The sequence below is a fragment of the Gopherus evgoodei genome, unplaced genomic scaffold (genome assembly GCF_007399415.2).
Source record: "Gopherus evgoodei ecotype Sinaloan lineage unplaced genomic scaffold, rGopEvg1_v1.p scaffold_49_arrow_ctg1, whole genome shotgun sequence".
NCBI lineage: Eukaryota > Metazoa > Chordata > Testudines > Testudinidae > Gopherus > Gopherus evgoodei.
Window position 1 is genome coordinate 591041 of NW_022060070.1, and position 23371 is coordinate 614411.

The window sequence follows — 23371 nt, forward strand, 5'->3', positions numbered from 1 at the left end:
AACTTTGCCATCACTGTATGTAATTGATTCCATTTAACCAATTCTAGCTCTCATCTCTATCTTTTTCCTTTTATGAATAAACCTTTAGATTTTAGATTCTAAAGGATTGGCAACAGCGTGATTTGTGGGTAAGATCTAATGTGTATATTGACCTGGGTCTGGGGCTTGGTCCTTTGGGATCGAGAGAACCTTTTTCTTTTACTGGGGTGTTGGTTTTCATAACCTTTCATCCCCAGGACAGGTGGCACTGGTGGTAATACTGGAAGACTGGAGTGCCTAAGGAAATTGCTTGTGTGACTTGTGGTTAGCCAGTGGGGTGAAACCGAAGTCCTTTTTGTCTGGCTGGTTTGGTTTGCCTTAGAGGTGGAAAAACTCCAGCCTTGGGCTGTGACTGCCCTGTTTGAGCAATTGGTCCTGAATTGGCACTCTCAGTTGGGTCCCGCCAGAACTGCATTGTCACACTGGGGCAAGCTATCACCCAGGTAAGACAATGGCTTTGAAGAAGCCTGAGCTCTGAGAAGAGCCAGGCTGGGCCCTGGTCTGGAAGTTCCAGGAGGAAGTGGCCAGAGGGGAGTGAGCACTAGAGAAGGCCCCAGTGGGCAGGGGATAAATAGGAGGGAGAGGCAGAGGGGAGTTCAGGAGGTGAGATCATTGTACTGGGTACTGCAGCGATGCCCAGAGGCTCCACTCAGGATCAGGCCCCATTACACTGGGTGCGTCACTGACTCCAAGGGAGAGACGGCCCCCCCAGAGCTCATGTCTTTAGGGTTCAGTGCACACAGCGTGAGCCGGGATATGCTCAGTCGGCTGCAGCTGGAAACGCCAAAGCTGCAGGGGTCAATCAGCTCTTAGCAGTGGAGAAGCAGGGAGGCGCTGTGGGATGCAGTGAAGAGGGATGTTGGTGACATGATCGGAAATGTCCAAGATGTGGATGGGGCGGCAGCGCGCAGGCAGCCCTGGGCCCAGGACCATAAGGCTGGGCCAAGAGCTCTGGCAAAAGGCCAGCTCTTAGAGACATTGCGAAGGGAAAAGAGGCTAGGCAGGCCCCTCACTCACCGCCAGCAAAGCCCGCTGGCTGGCCAGGGCCTCCTGGATGCTGCTGTCTGAACGCAGGTCCTGCTCCAGTTGCTCCCTCGACGGCACTGGGTACTGGCTCCTCAGCCGGTGCCCACTCACCTCCAGGCCCCCGATGACCTTCAGATCCAGATGGTGCACCAGCTGTGGCTCCTGGCCACAGAGCACCTCAGCAGGCAGACTCTGGAGCAGCTCATTGGGGGACTCGGGGGCCAGGGCCTCAGGGCCTCCTTTATCTGCTTCTCGAAGGGCTGCACAGGAGAAATACAGAGACAGTGAGGGCTCAACCAAAAATCTCAGCAGGGACGATGGGGGGTGCACACTTCCCTCCCTGGCACCTGGGTGTAGTGGGCAGAAGCAGGGCCTCTGCCCCATCTGCTCTGTGCCTCACCCTGGGAGGCCCTGTGGCAGTGTTCCACCTGGCCAGGAAGCAGCAGATGGCAACGGGCCCTGCATGAGGAAGTCACCTACCACTTGGCTGGGGATTGCACAGCACCACTGCCAAGTCCTGACTTCTGAGAGTCTCTGTCTCTCCAGGACTCTGCTCAGGTTGGGTCACTGGCTTCTCCTTCCTGGTGCGGGTTACCTGCAGGGACAGGAGAGGAACTGGGAGATCCCCACTGGCTGCAGAAAGGTGCTTGGCAGAGTCTCCTTCACCTTCTGCAACCCCCCACCCCTCACAACAGGGACTTGTGGGCCAGGCCCACATTGACAACACTTGGTTCCCCAACCTGCAGCAGGAGCACCCAGCCCAACCTCCCAGCAAGAGCCGCCAGCCCTTACCACTCCTCCATAGCAAGAGCACGCGTTCCCCACCCCCTGCCCCTCCCCCAGACCATCCACACAGCTGAAGCACTGACTTGACCCAGAGATCTTGCTGGGAGCTGGCTCCTCCCACTACCTACCCACACTGCGGTGAAGGCACCTAAGCCCCAGGCATGTGCCTGGCCTTCAGCAATGGCAGTACAGCAGGAAAAGCCTGGCACAGGGGATGGACAGCCATCCGGCCCTCAAATGTGCTCTTTGGATGCAGGCAGACTCCCTACTCCCATTGGTGTCCGCACAGCTGGGGAGGGGTGACTGCCAAGCTGGGAGTTAGAGATACCAACCTGCAGTACAGACTCCACCACGGCCTCCAGGGCCCCCAGCAAGCTGGTTTCCAGCACCTGACTGGAGGGAAAGGGGACCAGTTGGCTGTCAGCGTCAAAGACCAGGTGCACTCGGAGGACAGCCTTCCGCATGGTACCATTGGCCTGCAGAGGAGAGAATCAGAACAGGGTCAGTCCTAACCACACACTGCGGGCTCCACATGCCCTGGGTACCCTGGGCTCTGGGTGGGTGAGGTGATGGCTCTGGCGGGGTCCTAGCCACATGCTCTAGGCTGTAACATCTATTTCCAGGGTAAATGAACAAAGAAGAGGCCTAAAAGGCCTTTCAAGAAGATGCCTTTTCAAACACAATTTACTGTGTAGCTGGCTCTGGTGTGACTGAGGCTGATGATGCTTGGGACACCAGGACTGGACACAATTCAAGAAGGACATTGATAAAGTGGAGAGGGTCAGAGAAGAGTTAGGGAGAGACTCCGGGAATTCAATCTGCGTAGCTTACCAAAAAGAAAGTTCAGGAATGACTGACCACTGTCTAAGTACTGACATGGGGAACAAATGTTTAACAATGAGCTCTGCATGGATCGTGATGGGTTCTCCATGAGTAGCAGTTTTTATTTCAAGATGGGATCTTTGTCTAACAGCTCTGCTTTAGGGATTATCTGGAGGAAGTTCTCTGGCTTCTCTTCTACAGGAGGTCAGGCTAGATGATCTCAGTGGTCCCTTCTGGTTTGAGAACTCTATGAATCTGTGACCATAGACTCATGGACACTACAAATTCTATAGCGTGCTAAAGGACAACAACACTCCACTCACAAGACAAAGAGCTTATGAATGGGTGAATCATGATCAGTGTATGCTAGCCTGGACCATCAACATGCTGGCCCCCAGTGGCCCCTTCCTCCCCAGCGCCCATGCAGACCTCCTAGTTTTCTGACACCCTCCACCAGAGGAAGAAAGAAGGGCAGAAATTCAAGAGCCAACAGCAGAATCAAAGGCTGATAAAGACAAAAAATGAAACATGAGGATTTCTTCCAAGCTCATGCTGAGGCTTAAGTACAGGCCAAGAGAGCCTTCCTATGAGCCTCCAATGAAGCCAACAGACCCTGCCCCAAGGAGCTATCTAGTGTGGTAAACTGCTTCAGCAGTCCTGGGTGCCTACAACCTGCATCAGAGCTGAGCACCCAGCACTGCAAAGAACTATCATCCTACTGTGCTAAAAAGATCATGCAGATTCAGGAAACCTTCTCAAAAAGCCTGGCTCCGTCCCATACACCAACCCACAGCCCACCTGTATTCCTGGAGTTTGGTACATCACTCCTCAAGACAGGCTAGACTCCCCAAAACAAGATTAATGATAAGCACCTGTTTGTAAAGTGTGCAGATAAAGATGTTGCTGTCATGGAAACAGAGCAAGAAACATGGCATTAGACAGAGGGAGGTGGAAAGATTGGGGGGCCTCATGTCTGACCAAGGCACAAGAGCATCTACTAAAATAATATGTGGAAGCAAGAAATTGCATCATTATGGAAGAAGTCAGTTTGGGATACATATGCTGGAGGTCTTGTGCAGCCAGCAGTAAAACGTCACTGCAGTTTCTAAACATTACAGCTGATAATTTTCTAACACAAAAGGTATTGTACACAACATGAGGTCATTTTTTCTGGACCTTGTTATGACTGATAAAGATGCCTTAATCACTGGATTGGAAGTTGGGAGTCATCTAGGATCACAAGACTTAATTCAGTGTAGCCATAAGGTTATTTGATAGCATCCTCAAAAACTTCTAGAAAGAATTGCACCGTGCCAGGGTACATTTGCCAAGCAAGCACAGGGATTTATCCCTGGGTTTTTTGAAAAGAACTGTGTACTTTGTGTTTACATAAGAACATAGGAATGGCCCTACTGGGTCAGATCAAAGGTCCATCTAGCCCAGTATCCTGTCTTCTGACAGCAGCCAGTGCCAGGTGTCCCAGAGGGAATGAACAGAACAGGTAATCATTAAGTGAGCCACCCGGGACGCCATCCCTGCCCATGCTGGCTAATAGACATTGATGGACCTGTCCTCCATGAACTTACCTAGTTCTTTTTCGAACCCTGTTATAGTCTTGGTCTTGTTCAGCTTAATTTGTTATTCTTTTTCCTTGACAAAATACATTCTGAACTATATACATAATGCTCAGGTTCCTGTGATGCACATACTTGGCAAAGGCTTTCTCAGTTTCATCACTTTCACATGTAGAGTTCACCAAATCATCTACAAATCAGGCAACCCCTCCACAAAATTGATGAAAGGGTATTTACAAAATAGTTCTTTATACACCAGCAACTGTAACACCACACAGTATTCTCAGGCATAACAGATAACATTTGCTTGATATTATCAACACATTTTTAATAAGTTAACTTTTCCAACAGTTGCTAGGATCTACAAGAATTACAGAAAGTGTGTTCCCATTGCGTATCCATTTTCAAAAGCCGTAGGGTAGGGTTTAAATCTCTCTCTGATGACTCTCTTGTTGTAAATGACTTGCTGCATTTTCTTATGGATCTTTGTTTCTGTTTGCCACTGATTTTTGTTCCTTGCAACAGAGGACTGCTGCACATCTATCTTTTTGTTGGGGTGTTCTCACCCAGGTCTGTGCTCTAGTCCAGGACTAGATCTTTCAAACTGCCAAAGTTGATCTTTTCACAGTTTGCCATGTTAAGGGTAATCCCTTTGACTTTTATGCCTGTCTTCCCTTCCGGCAGCTTGTATTAATACATCTCTGAAACTGCTGACACGAACTCTGTGATGGGTTTGCCTGCCAGGATCTTACTCATGAGGTACCCTAAATAATCCCCTGGGAGTGGGGTTCCAGTCTCCTTCCCTTTTCACAAATATCACCGAGTCTGTGTCATGATACAGGCACTGCTCGTGCAAATTCTCTCACAGGTTGTATAGTTCAAAGCAGGCGTAAGTGGTGGTGAAACAAGCTATGACAATGTTTGTATTGCCAGAGACTGTGTAGCAATCTTTTAGATATTTCCAAGACAAGCAAGCTGTTTCATTGTTGATAAACTCACAGGATGAAACCTTATAATTGGGGGAAAGTAGGTACTGAAAGAGTTCATCAGGATGTCTCAAAACGCTGGTAGTGGGTAGGTTTGTTCTTTGGCCAGATTTGCCTCACAGAGAATTTTAAAACAGTTTGGTAATTTGGCACTGTAGCAAGGCACCTCTTTTCTCTTGCCAGCCTTAGCATTTCTTCCCTCTGGCGATGGTGGACCTGGGGTAATCAGCGTTTGTCTTCCCCCTCCGGTGCTCCTTTGGTTGTGTCTTCAGGGTAGGCCTGAGGGTAAGCCTAAGGTGCTCCTTCCCCACTCATAATGGGCCACTCTCTTACCACTTCAAAAGTTATTTTTCCTTCCTTGGTATCTTATCTTGTTAGACTGACCTCACACTTGGCAAAGCAACCCCCATCCTTTCACGTATTTATACTTGCTCCTGTATTTTTCACTTCGTGCATCTGATAAAGTGGGTTCTCACCCACAGAAGCTTATGCCCAAATAAATTTGTTAGTCTCTAAGCCCTGGTCTACACTACGAGTTTAAGTCGAATTTAGCAGTGTTAGATCAATTGAAACCTGCACCCATCCATACGACAAAGCCATTTTTGTCGACTTAAAGGGCTCTTAAAATCAATTTTGGTACTCCTCCCCGACGAGGGGAGTAGTGCTGAAATCGACCTTGCTGGGTCGAATCTGGGGTAGTGTGGACGCAATTTGATGGTATTGGCCTACGGGAGCTATCCCAGAGTGCTCCATTGTGACTGCTCTCAACTCCAATGCACTGGCCAGGTAGACAGGAAAAGCCCTACGAACTTCTGAATTTCATATCCTGTTTGGCCAGCGTGGCGAGGTGATCAGTACAGGTGACTATGCAAACCCAGAACTGCAAAAGAGCTCCAGCATGGACCAAATGGGAGGTACTGGATCTGATCGCTGTTTGAGGATCTGAATCCGTGCTATCAGAATTCTGTTCCAAAAGACAAAATGCTGGAATATTTGAAAAAAAATCTCCAAGGGCATGAAGGACAGAGGTTATAACAGGGACCCGCAGCAGTGCCGCGTGAAGCCTACCAAAGAACCAGAGAGGCAAAACGGCCGCTCCGGGTCAGAGCCCCAGACATGCCGCTTCTATGATGAGCTGCATGCCATTCTAGGGGGGCCCCTACAACTACCTCGCCCCTGTGCTTTCCTCCTCCCCCACCCATCCCGGGCTACCTTGGCAGTTACCCCCCATTTGTGTGACGAATTAATAAAGAATACATGAATTTGAAACAACAATGACTGTATTGCCTCTGCAAGAGGAGATCAAAGGTGGGGGGGGGAGGGTGGTTGGCTTGTGAACCAAGAAGGCAGGTTTTCATCAAGGAGAAACAAACAGAACTTTCACACTGTAACCTGGCCAGTCATGAAACTGGTTTTCAAAGTTTCTCTGATGCACAGCGTGCCCTGCTGTGCTTTGCTAACCACCCTGGTGTCTGGCTGCGCGTAATCAGCGGCCAGGTGATTTGCCTCAACCTCCCACCCTGCCATAAATGTTTCCCCTTACTCTCACAGATATTGTGGAGCACACAGCAAGCAGTAATAACGATGGGAATATTGGTTTTGCAGAGATCTAACTGAGTCAGTAAACTGCGCCAGCGCGCTTTTAAACATCCAAAGGCACATTCTATCACCATTATGCACTTGCTCAGCCTATAGTTGAATTGCTCCTTACTACTGTCCCGGTTTCATGAGCCATGGGAGCAAGGGGTAGGCAGGGGTAGGTGCGACCGCGCGGTGCTGCCAACTGGGAGAGCAGACTGAGGCAGAAGCCTCCAGCTGGCATGAAATTCCAGGCAGGACTGAATTTCCATTAGACAAAACTTAAAGAAGAGAATGACCTGGAGTCATTTCCATTTTTGTCCTGGCGCCCCTGACCAACCTCACCAAGGCTGGCCAGGAGCACCCATGTCTGCCCAGGCACCCCTAACCAACCTAACCGAGGTTAGCCAGGAGCACCCACGGGATGATGACAATGGTTAGCAGTCTGCCGTCCGCAAGGCAAAGCAAGGGGATGCTGCTGTGTAGCACTGCAGTACCGTGTCTGCCAGCAGCACCCAGGAGACATATGGTGACAGTAAGATGAGCGGGCTCCATGCTTGCCATGGTATGTCGTCTGCATGGGTAACCCAGAAAAAAAAGCAAGAAATGATTTTTTGCTGTTGCTTTCACGGAGGGAGGGAGGCCTGACAACATTTACCCAGAACCACCTGCAACAATGTTTTTGTCCCGTGAGGTATTGGGATCTCAACTCAGAATTCCAGTGGGTGGTGGAGGCTGCGGGAACTGTGGGATAGCTACCCACAGTGCAACGCTCCGAAAGTCAACGCTACCCTTGGTACTGTGGATACACACCACTGACTTAATGCACTTAGTGGGGACACACACAATTGACTGTATCAAATCAATTTCTAAAAAAATCGACTTCTATTAAATTGACCTAATTTCATCATGTAGACATACCCTAAGATGCCTCATTGTTTTTGCTGATACAGACTAACACGGCTACCCCTCTGAAACCTGTTCTACACCAGACACTATTTGAGGGTCATCCTCCAAGGGGCCACTGCAAGGATCATCAGGAGTAGATGGGAACCACTCTACAGATCAGACTCTATGGGCTTGTCTACACTACGAAATTGGGTTGAATTTATTAAAGTCAACCTGTAGCCTCTGATTTTACAAAATCAATGGTGTATGTCCCCACTATGTACATTCCGTCGGTGGAACGCATCCCCACAACTCATGGAACGATGCACTGTGGGCAGCTATCCCACAGTTCCTGCTCCCAACTGGAATTCTGGGTTAGGCTCCCAATGCCTGATGGGACAAAAACATTTTCGTGAGGTGTTTTGGGTACATATCGTCAGCCTCCCATGATGCACTTGGCTGCTACCTCCCTGAAAGCAACAGCAAACAATAATTTTCACACCTAAGTATGGGTTACTCATGCAGATTCCATAGCACAGCAAACATAGACATTGCTCAGCTGTGTGCCATTGTTGTGAGCATCACAAACACCTCACGCATCATCCTGTGGTATTTGCAGAGCCTGGCCAGGAGCCACCGCGCAGAAGAAGGTGATGCCACACAAACAGCTGTGCTGGAAGCCATGGAACAGAGCAATTCACACATACTGGCAGTGGCAGTCGGGTTTGTTGACACAGTGGATCGCCACTTCTGGGCCCAGGAAACAAGCACAGACTGGTGGGACCACATCGTGATGCAAGTACGGGATGAGGAGCAGAGGCTGCATAACTTTCGAATGCATAAGGGCACTTTTATGGAACTTTGCTAATTGCTTTCCCCAGGCCGGAGGCACAGAAATACCAAAATGAGACCTGCTCTGACAGTTGAGAAGCGAGTGGCGATAGCCCTGTGGAAGCTTGCAATGCCTGACCACTACCGATCACTTGGGAATCAGTTTGGAGTGGGTATATTTACCATGGGGGCTGCTGTGATCCAAGTAGCCAGGGCAATCAGCTCACTTCTGCTAACTTCCCAGATATAGACTGGAGAACAAGTGCTAGTAAAAATAATAAGGCGCAGATTTTTCTGGATGCAATAGCTGATGGATTCCTTCACCAAGTAGTTGAAGAACCAACAAGAGGGGATGCCATTTTAGATTTGGTTTTGGTGAGTAGTGAGAACCTCATAGAAGACATGGTTGTAGGGGACAACCCTGGTTTGACTGATCATGAGCTAATTCTGTTTAAACTAGATGGAAGTATAAACAAAAATAGATCTGGGACTAGGATTTTTAATTTCAAAAGGGCTAACTTTAAAGAATTAAGGAAATTAGTTAGGGAAGTGGATTGGACTGAAGAACTTGTGGATCTAAAGGCAGAGGAGGCCTGGAATTACTTCAAGTCAAAGTTGCAGAAACTATCAGAAGCCTGCATCCCAAGAAAGGGGAAAAAATTCATAGGCGGGAGTTGTAGAACAAGCTGGATGAGCAAGCATCTCAGAGAGGTGATTAAGAAAAAGCAGAAAGCCTACTAGTAATGGAACACGGGAGGGATTAGCAAGGAAAGCTACTTTATTGAGGTCAGAACATTTAGGGATAAAGTGAGAAAGGCCAAAAGCCATGTAGAGTTGGACCTTGCAAAGGGAATTAAAACCAATAGTAAAAGGTTCTATAGCCATATAAATAAGAAGAACACAAAGAAAGAAGAAGTGGGACTGCTAAACACTGAGGATGGAGTGGAGGTTAAGGATAATCTAGGCTTGGCCCAATATCTAAACAAATACTTTGCCTCAGTCTTTAATAAGGCTAATGAGGAGCTTAGGGATAATGGTAGGATGACAAATGGGAATGAGGCTATTGAGAAAAAGATGGGGATCAATATGAAAATTGAAAGGTGAATAAGGAACTGGTTAAAGGAGAGACTACAATGGGTCATACTGAAAGGTGAACTGTCAGGCTAGAGGGAGGTTACTAGTGGAGTTCCTCAGGGATTGGTTCTGGAACCAATCTTATTTAATCTTTTTATTACTGACCTTGGCACAAAAAGCAGGAATGTGCTAATAAAGTTTGCAGGTGACACAAAGCTGGGAGGTATTGCTAACACAGAGAAGGACCAGGATATCCTACAGGAAGATCTGGATGACCTTGTAAACTGGAGTAATAGTAACAGCATTAAATTTAATAGTGAAAAGTGCAAGGTCATGCATTTAGGGATTAATAACAAGAATTTTGGTTATAAATTGGGGACACATCAGTTGGAAGTAACAGAGGAGGAGAAGGACCTCGGAGTATTGGTTGATTGCAGGATGACTATGAGCTGCCAATGTGATATGGCCATTAAAAAAGCTAATGCAGTTTTAGGATGCATCAGGCGAGGTATTTCCAGCAAAGATAAGGAGGTGTTAGTACCGTTATATAAGGCACTGGTGAGACCCCACCTGGAATACTGTGTGCAGTTCTGGTCTCCCATGTTTCAGAAGGATGAATTCAAACTGGAACAGGTACAGAGAAGGGCTACTAGGATGATCCGAGGAATGGAAAACCCGTCTTATGAAAAGAGACTCAAAGAGCTTGGCTTGTTTAGCCTAACCAAAAGAAGGCTGAGGGGAGATATGACTGCTCTCTATAAATATATCAGAGGGATAAATATCAGGGAGGGAGAGGAATTATTTAAGCTTAGTACCAATGTGGACACAAGAACAAATGGATATAAACTGGACACTAGGAAGTTTAGACTTGAAATTAGACGAAGGTTTCTAACCATTAGAGGAGTGAAGTTCTGGAACAGCCTTCCAAGGGGAGTAGTGGGGGCAAAAGACATATCTGGCTTCAAGACCAAGCTTGATAAGTTTATGGAAGGGAGTGAAGCAGAGAGAAGGGATAGCTCAGTGGTTTGAGCATTGGCCTGCTAAACCCAGAGTTGTGAGCTCAATCCTTGAGGGGACAACTTAGGGATCTGGGGCAAAATCAGTACTTGGTCCTACTAGTGAAAGCTGGGGGCTGGACTCAATGACCTTTCAGTTCTAGGAGATTAGCATATCTCCAATTATTATGAGATAGCTTAACTTTGGCAATTAATTGATTTTTGATTATTAGCAGGTAAATAGGCTCAATGGTCTGTGATGGGACATTAGGTGGGGTGGGATCTGAGTTACTACAGAGAATTCTTTCCTGGGTGCTGGCTGATGAGTCTTGCCCACATGCTCAGGGTTTAACTGATGGCCATATTTGTGGTCGGGAACGAATTTTCCTCCAGGGCAGATTGGCAGAGGCCCTGGGGGGTTTTCACCTTCCTCTGCAGCACAGGGCATGGGTCACTTGCTGGAGGATTCTCTGCAGCTTGAGGTCTTCAAAACACAATTGGAGGACTTCAATAACTCAGACATAGGTATGGGGTTTGTTACAGGTGTGGGTGGGTGAGATTCTGTGGCCTGCGTTGTGCAGGAGGTCAGACTAGATGACCATAATGGTCCTTTCTAACCTTAAGTCTATGAATCTATAAGAAGGGTAGTGACTCTGGGAAACGTGCAGGACATAGTGGATGGCTTTGCCATGATGGGGTTCCCTAATTGTGGTGGGGCAATAGACGAAACACACATCCCTATCTTGGCAGCAGACCACCTTGCCAAAGAGTACATAAACCGTAAGGGCTACTTCTCAATGGTGTTGCAAGCGCTAGTGGATCATGGGGGCCATTTCACCGACATCAATGTGGGATGGTCGGGAAAGGTACATGACGCATGCGTCTTTAGGAACTCCGGTCTCTTCAGAAAGCTGCAAGAAGGAACTTTCTTCCCAGACCAGAAAATTGACGCTGGTGATGTTGGCATGCCAGTAGTTATCCTTGGAGACCCAGACTACCCCTTGCTCCCATGGCTTATGAGGTGCAGTGGAGTTGAAAGTGCTGTCCAGAGCACAAACATTGGAGCACTTTGGGACACCTCCTAGAGGCCAAACAAGTCGAAATACACTGTTCTGTGTCTACACTACCCCTAATCCGACCTGGGAAGGTCGAATCTAGCACTACTCCTCTCGTTGAGGTGGAGTACAGGCATCAATTTTAAAAGCACTTTAGGTCAGCAGGAAGGGCTCTGTACCGTAGACAAGCTAATTATAAATTCGACCCAATGTGGGGAATGCCTATCTAACAACGCAGTATAGACCAGCCCTATGTGAGAGTCACCACAGCCTACAGCAGCCCAGAGCTGGATACAGCCTCCTCATTTTCAGACACGACAGTTTGACAGCCTCCACTAGGGGGCATCACTTTTTGTTTTTTTCTCTTCATCACCTGTTTAACCTTTTTTAAAATTTTCACAATCATCCTTGATGATAACTTTTTGAAGCCATCTGTCTATCCTCCAAACACTGACCTCCCTTTTGTTTACCCCTTGAGGATGCCCCTTTCCACAACTAGTCATGTCTGCTCAGAACCTGAGCCATCCTCTGGAAAACCTGAAGTATTTTTCAAAGTCAGCCACAAGAGCTTTTGTGTTTTGAGGGAGTTTCCAGTCAGTTTCTTTTAGAACCCCTGAGGATACACCGGCCATCAGCTTTCTGAACAAAGCATCATGTTTTTCCCAAATCCTTTTAGAATACTGGAGAGCTGTGCCTAGCTTATTAAGAGAATAGTTCATAACAATTTTCAGATACTGCATAAGGCGATACCCCTGCATCGCATAGGTTTTCAGTTCTTGTTTTTTATTCATAACCCCTAAAGCACTTGCTCCAGGTTTTGATGGTGTGTTTTCACTCACAGTTTTCTCAGGGCTTGGTGCGGTGTTGACTACTAAGGAACTGGAGTTGTGTTCACATCGTTGCTCTTTTACTGCAATCTTTTCTGTTGTTCTTCGGTTTGACGTATCTGAGCTTTGAACAGTCCTGGTGCTCCATCTGTGCTCTGCTGCTGTTTTCTGTTATTGTTGTTAAAGGTCTCAGAGCAGATTCCTGGTTCTTTGTTGGTTCTGCTGGTGGTTGTGATGTTGCTGTTTAGCATATTTTTATAAAATCATATAATGAGCGAATATAATGTAACTGGAATATGCTTCATGCAAAAGGTATACCTATCTCATAGAGCTAGAAGGGATGCTGAAAAATCATTGAGTCCAGCCCCCTACTCTCACAAGCAGGACCAAGTATTGATTTTTCCCCAGATCACTAAGTGGCCCCCTCAAGAACTGAACTCACAACTCTGGATTTAGTAGGCAATGCTCAAACCATTGAGCTATCCCTCCCCAACAAGGTCTCTTGTACGGTATCATTACAGAGTTTATAATCTACTGAGTGTGCTCATCCTATTTGTATAAATGTACCACCCTTGGATCTGAAACTAGAAAATGAAATATAACTCTGAGGACCTATTGTAATTATGCAAAGTGTGGGCCATTAATGGTGGTTTGGAATCTTGATGGCTCCCATTCACCAGGACAATTGACTGCAGATGGGTGTGTTTTACCTGTAAGTCTTCCTGTGTACCTGTGTGCTGACTAGTGGGTAATGAAGTCTTGCAGTGACATCTGATCATGTCACCTGAACTGGAATCCATCTTCAACCTGGTGTCTTTCCACTGAGAAGGAGGGGGTGGGACAAAGGATTACTGCCTTATGCAAAAGATATATAAAGGGGTGGAGCAGAACAAAGATGGAGAGCCATTATGAGGAATCCCCTAGCTACCACCTGAGCTGGAACAAGGGCTGTACCAGGGGAAAGGATTGTGCCCAGACTAGGAAGGCATCCAGTCTGAGAAAAGAAACTTATTGAAACATCTCTAAGGGTGAGATTTTTACCTGTATTCACTTGTATTACTGTATTAGGTTTAGATTTGAGTGTTTTATTTTATTTCACTTGGTAATCCACTTTGTTCTGTCTGTTACTACTTGGAACCACTTAAATCTTACTTTCTGTATTTAATAAAACCACTTTTTACTTATTAATTAACTCAGAGTATGTATTAATACCTGGGGGGGGGTGGGGGAAACAGCTGTGCATCTCTCGTTATCAGTGTTATAGAGGGCAAACAATTTATGAGTTTACCCTGTATAAAGCTTATATAGGGTAAAATGGATTTATTTGGGTTTAGACCCCATTGGGGGTTGGGCATCTGAGTGTTAAAGACAGGAAAACTTCTGTGAGACGCTTTCAGGTAAACCTGCAGCTTTGGGGCAAGTAATTCAGACCCTGGGTCTGTGTTGGAGCAGATGGGCATGTCTGGCTTAGCAAGACAGGGTGCTGGGGTCCTGAGCTGGCAGGGAAGGCAGGGACAGAAGTAGTCTTGGCACATCAGGTGGCAGCTCCCAAGGGGGGTTCTGTGATCTAACCCGTCACAGTGGTAACTCGGTAGCTTTGACTATGGCATCATCAAGAGAGTATCACAAGCCTATTTAGGAAAACAGGGATACTCCAATTTAGCATCAAACAAAACCTGGCCCTGCCCTCAGCCTTGGCTGCTGCTCTGTTCCCGGCCTGCGGGCAGGGGCAGGGCTGGGAGCATAGCTGCACCGGGCTGTGGGTCCAGCTGCCAGTCCCCACCGCAGCCTGGCCCCAGACCCACCCCCGGCTGGGGCCCCAGCCTCGGTTCTCTTTCCCCGTCCACATCCCTCATGGCCACGGTTCCAAGGGGCGCAGACAGGGGTGTTAAGCGGGTGGCATGGCCCTCCAAAGTTTGGAGACCGCTGCTTTAGCTAAACACAAGTGACTGAGTTCAGTACAGGGGGAACTGGGCAGGAATCTCTGGCCTGTGCTATCAGTAGGTCAGACTAGGCGACCTAATGGTCCTGTCTGGCCTTCAACTCTTTGAATCTATGCCAATGTCAGACTGAGAAAGAGACACGCTGAGGGCGCGGAACACTCCAAGCCTCCAGCCTCATCTTTCCTGCCTCACCTTCATGACGTTGCTGACGAACGCTGTGACTTCTTCCTGCACGATGGAGACCAGGTTCTGGCAGGTCAGGAGGTTCACCAGCTGGGCCAGGCTGCCCAGCCTCTGCATCCAGAACTCGGCTTCCTTCAGCCTCCTCTCCAGGTTCCTGTAGTGGACTCTCTGCTTATACAGGGACTCCTTGGTGATGTAGAGCTTGTAGCGCTGCACTTGGGTCTGCAGCCCGTGCACTGTCTTGTAGGTGTCATCCCGCACCTGCAAGAACATGGATACAGCAGGGCTGAGAAGGCAGGTTCCCTGCACAGACCCATCTCCCTGTCGGTGCTCGGGGTGGGATGGGGAAGGAGTGAAGCCAGCTGCCCAAATCTCTCCCCGCTATGGAGCCCCACATTATTCCAGGAGACTCTTTCTTGCTGCTCTGGGATGGAGAGAGAGGGTCCTAAAAGGTCTGTGATAGAAACATCAAGCATGGCAGAAGCACTGTTCCCTGGTTTGACTGGGGAACACAACCCTGAGAGCTCCCAGATCTTTCCCAGCCAAACCAGGAGCCTAAAACCTTGAATTGTAGGGTCCGTAGGGCAGGTGTGGAGCTTCCATGGGAGAGGAGGACCTGTGTAGGGGAAACTCCCAGCACTGGAGAAGCACTACAGGGAGCAGGGCAGGAGCACTGGCTGTGGGGTTGTAGAGCTCCTGGCCATTCCCTGCAGGAGGAGCTGGGGAGCAGAGCAGTAGTGCTGGCTGTGCGGGGAGCTCCCATCAGAGGGCACTACAGGGAACAAGGCAGGAGCACTGGCTGTGGGGTTGTAGAGCTCCTGGCCATTCCCTGCAGGAGGAGCTGGGGAGCAGAGCAGTGGTGCTGGCTGTGCGGGGAGCTCCCATCAGAGGGCACTACAGGGAGCAGGGCAGGAGCACTGGCTGTGGGGTTGTGCAGCTCTGACCCCTCCCAGCAGGAGACACTCAGGGAGAGAAGCCAAGGGGCACTGGGCGTACAGGGAGAGAGCAAATGTGGAGAGTCTCCACAAGACCCCAACGCTGCCTTACCAGCTCGAGAATGGCTGAGCAGAGGGTGAGGAACCTCCTGAGCAGGCCTCGGGCACGGCCATTCTCTTGAGCCAGGGCCCGCTGTAGCTCCGGGAAGGTGTAGCATTTGGAGTCATCCTGGGGCAACCAGTGTACAGATCTTAGCTCCTGCAGGAGTCTAGAAGGAAACAGGATCCATCAAACAGGGCCATGGGGACAGCCAGCCTCCCTGGGCACTCAGCCCCAGGCAGTCGAGGGTAAGCGCAGGAGTGTAGAAGCCAGCAAGGGACCCCTCCTGGGGTCCAGTGCAGTAACCCTGAGCTCACTGGCTGGGGCCTCAGCCCTTCCTCCCCAAGGCTCTGCTCACAGAACCCCTGGAGAGCTGACCTTAAGGTCAAATGTCCCCTGTGAGCCCGAAGGGAGCCAGGAGTGTGAAGAGAACTGGCCCCTGAAGGGAAGAGCCCCACAGAGGCTCTTCCAGCCCCTGCTTTGGGAGAAAGGACTCAGTGAGGACCACTGGAGAACCTAAAGAGGCAGGGCTGTTCTGTCTTCTGCATAACCCAGGATAAAAGGTATCAGGCATATTTAGGACAAAGAGGTGAAAAGTAAGTATTACTGAATGTTGTAGCATCGCATGTTAACAAACCCGCTGAGCCTGTGTGTATGCTGCTGATGCTGTTTTGAAAATAACTGCAGAGTTTCCACACTAATGTCTACGAAAGACAGTAGATGCCACAAGACAAACACTGCTAGTTAGCGTGAAATGTTTGAGACTTCCTTAAGGTAATCACTTGTGACTACCACGCTAAGGTGACATCAATATTAATGAGTTAGCCTATGAAAGATGGGGCACCCCAAAAGTAGTGAGGTGTAGAAGTTCAAATACAGAAAAGGGGTTCAAACCTTCATAAATGTGTGTGAACCCCAGTGGGTGTATCCCGGCCTGCGTGCCTTGGCTGGGGGAAGATGCCAGGAGGATGCTCATTGGTGAGGACGACGATGATGAAGTCTAACACCATTCTGTATGGTCTCTCTCCGCCTTACCAGACTGCAGCATATGCATTGTTTGGTCAATTAATAAAGGGAATTCTTGTGGAAAGAGCACTAGAGAGTCTCTGTGGTGCACCGTGGGGCCCCTTGTGTTGGTGACCTCTCTCCTGTAGGCTGTCTCGGAGGCTGGCCCTTGGGGTGGCAATTGGTTAAAGTAACCACAAGCTATAGATAAGGCTACATCCAGGGCCTTGGGCCTCCAGTGCAGGGTGTTCTCAGCTGGAATTCCAAGGAGAGTGGCGCCAGCCTGGACAGGGGCTGCTCTCAGTCAAGGTCCTGGCTGGGGCAAGGACACGCCTCCCCCCCACACAAACACACAGACATCTTCTCACCTGGAGATGTGGAGCAGTGCTGCTCCAAAGTGGGGCACAGCCAGGAGCAGATGCTTGCCCAGGGCTTCCTGGCGTCTCAGCAGCTGCAGGTGCTTCACATTCTGCCACCAGCTATGGGCGAAGGAGGGTGAAACTAGGAGCTGTGCCGTGCTGAGAGGAGGGGTTAGCTCAGGGAGGTGAGAGACACTGCACATCAACAAGGGGCTCCATGCCAACCTGCTGCTATTGGTCCCACCTTGCCCACATCCCTGGGCTCCAGCCCATGTGCCTGCAGCCAGAACCGTCAAGTGCAGATCCTGTATGCTGCTAATGGGGGTCAGCCAACCTAATACCTCAGGTCCTGCCCCAACACATGCAATATAGGCCCCCTGCATCCAGGGCTCAGGCCCCCAGGCCCCATCCTCTGAGCACAGTGTGGAGGTTGGGATCCCTCATAGGTTCCTCTACAGTGCCCTTCAGCAAGGGGCACCCACCACTCACCGGACAAAGGCTTTGCGGACGAGGCAGTGCCTGAAGAATGGGATGCACTGGAGTAGCTGCCACAGTGTGGCCTCTCGGTGCCACTCTCCAAGTGTCAGGGCCTCAGCACCTTCTTCAGGATGCACATGCAGCACCCCAAAGGGGGAGAAGACATAGTGCTGGGAGTTGGCCTGGCGTTTAGGAACCACAACTAGGTCGTAGGGCCTGTATGGAGAAAGGAAAATACAAGGCCCTACATGGAAAGACTAAGCAGGACCTGGCTGCTCCACCCATCCACACATACTCCTGCCCCTGCCATGGGGAATCCAGCAAGGAACTGAGCCCTGCAGCACCACTGGGGGCACCAGGCCTGACATCCCAGAGCTAACACAGTACTAGGGAAGTGCCTGGCAGGGGCAGTGTGGGTGCAGGAGGGGGTGAGTTTGGGGTGCAGTTACCTGAAGTGCCTGTTGGGGGCAATGTTGAGGTAGACAAAGTTGATTTTCCCCAAGTGCCTGTTTCTCACAAAAATCTCAGCAGCCTGGAGCCCCGTCAGGGACTGCCAGGAGAAGCCCTGCTCTCCTTCCACCACCTGTGGGGCGGGTGCAGCAGCCTCTCGGCCTGGGTCTGGCAGGAGCCTGCAGTGAAGACAGGATGACTGTGAGAGCTCCAGGGCAGAGGTCACCCCATGTCCAAAGCCAGCTCCCTCTCCAGGGTGCAGGCGGGGGGAGGGAGGAGGCCAGCTGGGATGCCACACTCAGCTTGCCTAGGGTTTGCACATTCACTGTCCTGGAGAGACACTCACTCCCTGGGGGGGGGTCTGTACCTTTAGACCCCCATACAGTGAGGACTAGAAAAAACATCTGGGACTCCTGGCTGCCCAGTTCCCCTGAGCGGACTCCCGAGCCCCTAGTCCCCTCCCAGAGCTGAAAACAGAACCCAGACGTCCTGGCTCACAGTTCCCACCACCATTTGGCAGGCTCTCCAGTCACAGTGAGCTCAGAGAAGTACAGTCCAGCGTCCCTGTGGCCCTGGGGAAGTGGGAGTGTGTGTGATCCCTGGACTCTGTGGGGCCCACGAGAGCAGCCCATGCCCTGGGGGAGGACATTGGAGCCTGGTGCCAGGATTTGGTGAAGGAAGCCCTTACCTCAGCTTGGTACAGCAATACTTCACAGGCACCTCTGTGCCAAGGGCGAGGGACATGAGGCCCAGGCTGCCTTTCCACTGGGTCTCACCCTGAGCCAGCTCCATGCCCACCAGACCCACACATCTCTGCAGCTCCTGCAAAGACACTGGGCCTGGCTGGCACACGGCTGCTGGTTCTTCGACCTCCTGCTCTAGGACAAAGGGGCAGGGCTGCCCTGCGAAGGCTGGCTCTGAGCCAACAGGGAGCAGATTGGCTGGGGGCACTGGATCCCTACAGCCTGCAGAAAGTAGATGGGCACACAGCTCCGAGTGGTCCCTGGGGAAGGCCTGGCCCATGGCTCCCAGGACATCTAGGTCAGACACGAGGGCCTGACTGCGGTGGTACTGGTGACAGAGGCTCTCCAGGTAGGGCAGCAGCTCCTTCCGGCAACGCAGATGCTCCCGGAACGGGCTGAGGAGCTGCAGGACATCCAGCAGGTGCAGCCAGGCACTTCGGCTGCTCCTCTGCAGCACCGTCGCAAACACAACCACCAGCTCTGCCACGAGCGCATCCAAGTGCTGGGGGTCAGGCCTGCCTGTCTCTTGGAGCTGGGCAGCAAGGCGCTGGCGGACACCCCAGGCCCAGCCATGCTCTGCTGGCTGGGAGCTCCTGGGCTCTCTGCCACCTGCAAAGAGACAGAGTCACGAGCTAGGACCAGGAGAAGTGAGCAAGTGCTCAGCCCAAGGCTGAGGGTGCCCCCTGTGCTGCCCACATCCAACTGCACTGTACTGCAGGGCCAGATTCCCTTCCACATATGTGATCCTTGGTGGCCTATCTGTGTTTCACGGCTTCAACAGGATCCTCGGATACGAGCTGCACACGGTACTATTGGAGGACTTTCGGCTTGCAAGGAGTTGGAAAATGCAGTGAGAGCTGAGTGACAACTAGTCTATGGTCTGCTGGGGATTCTGTGCTGCTGAAGACCTGGTGAAAGGCTAGTGGTGTTCCTTATGCGCTGTCAGCACCAAATCCTGAGCATAAAGCGGTTTGACTTTGTGCAGAATGTCATTGTCTTACGGATCTGGCCTTCATTCAGATGCTCATTATACTCACAAGCAGAGTTGCGTGCTCTTCAGCCATGTTACCAGGATGGACAAAAATACCCCAGTATACCATGCTCACGTGGAAAGGGGTGGATGCCTTGACCCTACCTAGGGCTGCCTCCGAGATTTGTGGATTTGCAGGATTGAGCCAGATGGGGGAACTTCAGTACATAATGCCTAGTGTGACCCTGCGGTCACTCTGGCTGGCACAATGGTCCTCAGTAGACTATGCATGTTTGAGGATGATTCCTACACACCCCCATGCTGGGCAAAGCAAGGAATGAGTGTGACACTATACTTCAGGAGAGTGCCCTGTAAACCCCATATTCCTCATCTATATATAATTGTGATATTGCATATAAAGTATGCCATGTGAGATATCCAGGGAAAGGTTATGATCTGCAGAAACCCACTGTTCCATCTAAATATGTGTATCATGCGCACACATAAAATTTTGAGAATTACGTTGTATGGTTGTCACCAAAATATGCTGTGGGTTTGGGAGGCACCCTGATACTAGCTCTCCAGAGAGTGAAGCAATGATAAGGGAGGTAACAAACACCCGGGTGAGTGTTGAACAGACATCACCAGCCATTGTCCAGCAGAGGAGTTACAATTCAATGACTGACTCACAGGAGACACAGCGGGGTATTGCTTCACCTTCTGACTCAGAAATGCCCACTAGACATGCCTGACTTGTTTTCTCCAAGCACACGGACTAAGGATATAAAATAGAACGCAGGGGCCCCATGATTGGCCTTTCTCCTGCCCCCACCTACGCTGCAAGCAACAAGGACACTCAGAAGACTGAAGACTCCAGCAGAGGAGACTGGCCCAGGTTTCAATGGTGAAACCTGTATACTATGAACTGCCAGTGGGGTGAGAAAAACTGCAAACTATGGCACGCATGCCAAAGGCAGCACGCGGGCTGATTTTCCTGGCCATTGGTCCGGGGGGCTCTGCATTTTAATTTAATTTTAAATGAAGCTTCTTAAACATTTAAAAAACCTTATTTACTTTACATGCAACAATAGTTTAGTTATATAGTATAGACTTATAGAAAGAGACCTTCTAAAAACGTTAAAATGCATTACTGGCACACAAAACCTTCAATCAGAGTGAATAAATGACGACTCGGCACAGCACTTCTGAAAGGTTGCTGACCCCTGCTCTAGATGCTGCCCAGTCTAACAGGGTGAGAGTTTAGACTGCGTGCTTATATAACCTACATACCTCCTGGGTGTGGTACTTTGTCCCCTCTAGTGCACCAAGTCCATATGGTTTTACCTCATGCAGTAGAGGCTTGTGCATTTAGCTCCAGAGGTCCCAGGTTCGATCCCACCCTCCGACAACCAGGGTCTGTCGGCGTTACACTTATTTTATTTTGTTAACTAAGTCTGACTTTTTGCCTAGCACTTCAAATCACTTAAAATCTACCTTTTGTAGTGAATAAGTTTGTTTTACAGTTTATCTTTATGAGTGAGTTTGCCTGAAGTGTGTGGTAAATTTGCTCAGATTTACAAAGGCAGGTGTATATCCACTTTCCATTGATGAAGTGGAGAACCAATTAATGTATTTGCACTGCTCAAGACAAGACGATATATTCCTGATGTACAGTGCTGGGAGCTGGGGGGATTTGGCTGGTGCCTTTCTCTGTGTGATTCATGAGTGGCTCTGGGAGCATTCATGCAATCTAGCTGGGTGTGGGGCTCTACATGCTGTCGTGCTGAGTGATAATAGGGTTTGGAGGGCTTTGCTGCTTGCCACTAGCAAAGCTTTGTGAGAGACAGCCCAGGCTGGAGAGTTAAGGGAGCACAGCGGTCCCACAGTCCCAAGCTGCACCCCGGAGATCCCATCACAATAAGCTGTTGAGGAGTTGGCACTAGAACAGAGAAGATGCCCCCAAATTCACTTCTGACCTCACCTGTAGCACAACAACCTCCAGAGCAACCCTGGGGCAAGGGGGTCAGTGCTGACTGTGAGGAAAGAGCTCTCCCTCTGAGTCTCTGTTCTCCCCCTGGTTATGGCAGCAGAGATTAAGGGCTTGTCTACATCACAAAGTTGCAGCGCTGGTGAGGGGGTTACAGCGCTGCAACTTAGGAGGTGTACACATCTGCAGGGCATCACCAGCGCTGCAACTCCCTGTTTGCAGCGCTGGCCGTACTCCCGTTTTGTCTCGGGTGTAGAGGATCCAGCGCTGGTGATCCAGCGCTGGTAATCAAGTGTAGACACTTACCAGCGCTTTTCTTGACGTCCGTGGAATAAGCAGGTATCCCAGCATACCTGAGGAAGCCTCTGGTAATCAAGCTGGTCTCCTTCCCCGGTTTGCTCTCGCGTTCCCCGAACCCCGAGCAAGCAGGTCTCCTTCCCTGCGGTTTGCAGGGTGGTTCGGGGAACGCGAGAGAAAACCGCGGCGAAGCTGGTCTCCTTCCTCGGTTTGCTCTCGTGTTCCCGGAACCCCCGAGCAAGCAGGTCTCCTTCTCTAGAGTTTGCAGGGTGGTTCGGGGAACGCGAGAGCAAACCGCGGCGAAGCTGGTCTCCTTCCCTGGTTTGCTCTTGTGTTCCCCGAACAAGCAGGTCTCCTTCCCTGCGGTTTGCAGAGTGGTTCGGGGAACGCGAGAGCAAACCGCGGCAAAGCTGGTCTCCTTCCCCGGTTTGCTCTCGCGTTCCCCAAACCTCCGTGCAAGCAGGTCTCCTTCCCTGCGGTTTGCAGGGGGGTTCGGGGAACGCGAGAGCAAACCACGGCAAAGCTGGTCTCCTTCCCCGGTTTGCTCTCGCGTTCCCCGAACCTCCGTGCAAGCAGGTCTCCTTCCCTGCGGTTTGCAGGGGGGTTCGGGGAACGCGAGAGCAAACCGCGGCGAAGCTGGTCTCCTTCCCCGGTTTGCTCTCGCGTTCCCCGAACCCCCCTTGAAGCCGCCCAACAGCGCTGCAGTGTGGCCACATCTAACACCACTTGCAGCGCTGGTTGCTGTAAGTGTGGCCACTCTGCAGCGCTGACCCTATACAGCTGTACAAATACAGCTGTAACAACCAGCGCTGCAAAATTTTAGATGTAGACATACCCTAAGGCTCCTTACCTCGGTCAGCAGCAGCAGGGAACAGACTGGGGTGAGTCGGGGAAGACTGCATGGTATCTCTGTGCACACAAAGCTGCTAAAGACAAAGGCCTGGTCAGTCTAGGTGCCATGGTAGCACAGGGGAAGGGGCAAAATAGGGGCAGGTTGTGCCGGGAGGATAAGATCACAGGCAGTCTGTTCTCGGGGGGGTAAGATGAGATCAGAGGGGGCAAGCTGTGTCATGGGACAGAATGGGGTTAGAGGATGTTAAGTTGTGCCATTGGGTGAGGAAGAGGCGGAGGGTAGTGGTCAGACAGTGCCATGGGGGACAATGGGAGAGGTGGAGGATGTGCAGGGGGCACTGGGAGGGATGTGAGGGGGGAGTAGGTGATGGGGGCCCCAGTGGTGCACATAAGCATCCACGGACTAGAACTAGGTCTGCAGAGCCTGGGACGGCTGACATTCCCACAGTGTCACCAAGAGGCCATGCAGAACACTTTGGAGACCAGGCACCACATGAAGTACTGCCCAAGGGATGCAGAGTGACCCCCACAACCTTTTGATTGGCCAAGGACCCTATTTAACCCTGGAGGGTGCCCCAGAAAGTTGTTT

The 23371-nt window shown here is 50.4% G+C and overlaps 1 protein-coding gene across 3 annotated transcripts in view; it reads right to left on the reverse strand.

The window, feature by feature from the left end:
• Positions 1 to 23371, reverse strand: part of DNHD1 (dynein heavy chain domain 1) — a 210088-nt gene that overhangs the window by 177717 nt on the left and 9000 nt on the right. For all 3 annotated transcript variants that reach the window (XM_030546775.1, XM_030546778.1, XM_030546776.1), the window contains exons 2-11: positions 22781 to 22853; positions 18622 to 19285; positions 17933 to 18112; positions 17496 to 17699; positions 17016 to 17126; positions 15655 to 15811; positions 14617 to 14868; positions 2184 to 2327; positions 1546 to 1660; positions 1057 to 1325 (exon numbers count right to left, since the gene is read on the reverse strand). In XM_030546775.1, coding sequence (XP_030402635.1) covers positions 1057 to 1325; positions 1546 to 1660; positions 2184 to 2327; positions 14617 to 14868; positions 15655 to 15811; positions 17016 to 17126; positions 17496 to 17699; positions 17933 to 18112; positions 18622 to 19285; positions 22781 to 22832 — 2148 coding nt within the window. In that variant the 5' untranslated portion in view covers positions 22833 to 22853. The remainder of the gene's footprint in view (positions 1 to 1056; positions 1326 to 1545; positions 1661 to 2183; positions 2328 to 14616; positions 14869 to 15654; positions 15812 to 17015; positions 17127 to 17495; positions 17700 to 17932; positions 18113 to 18621; positions 19286 to 22780; positions 22854 to 23371) is intronic.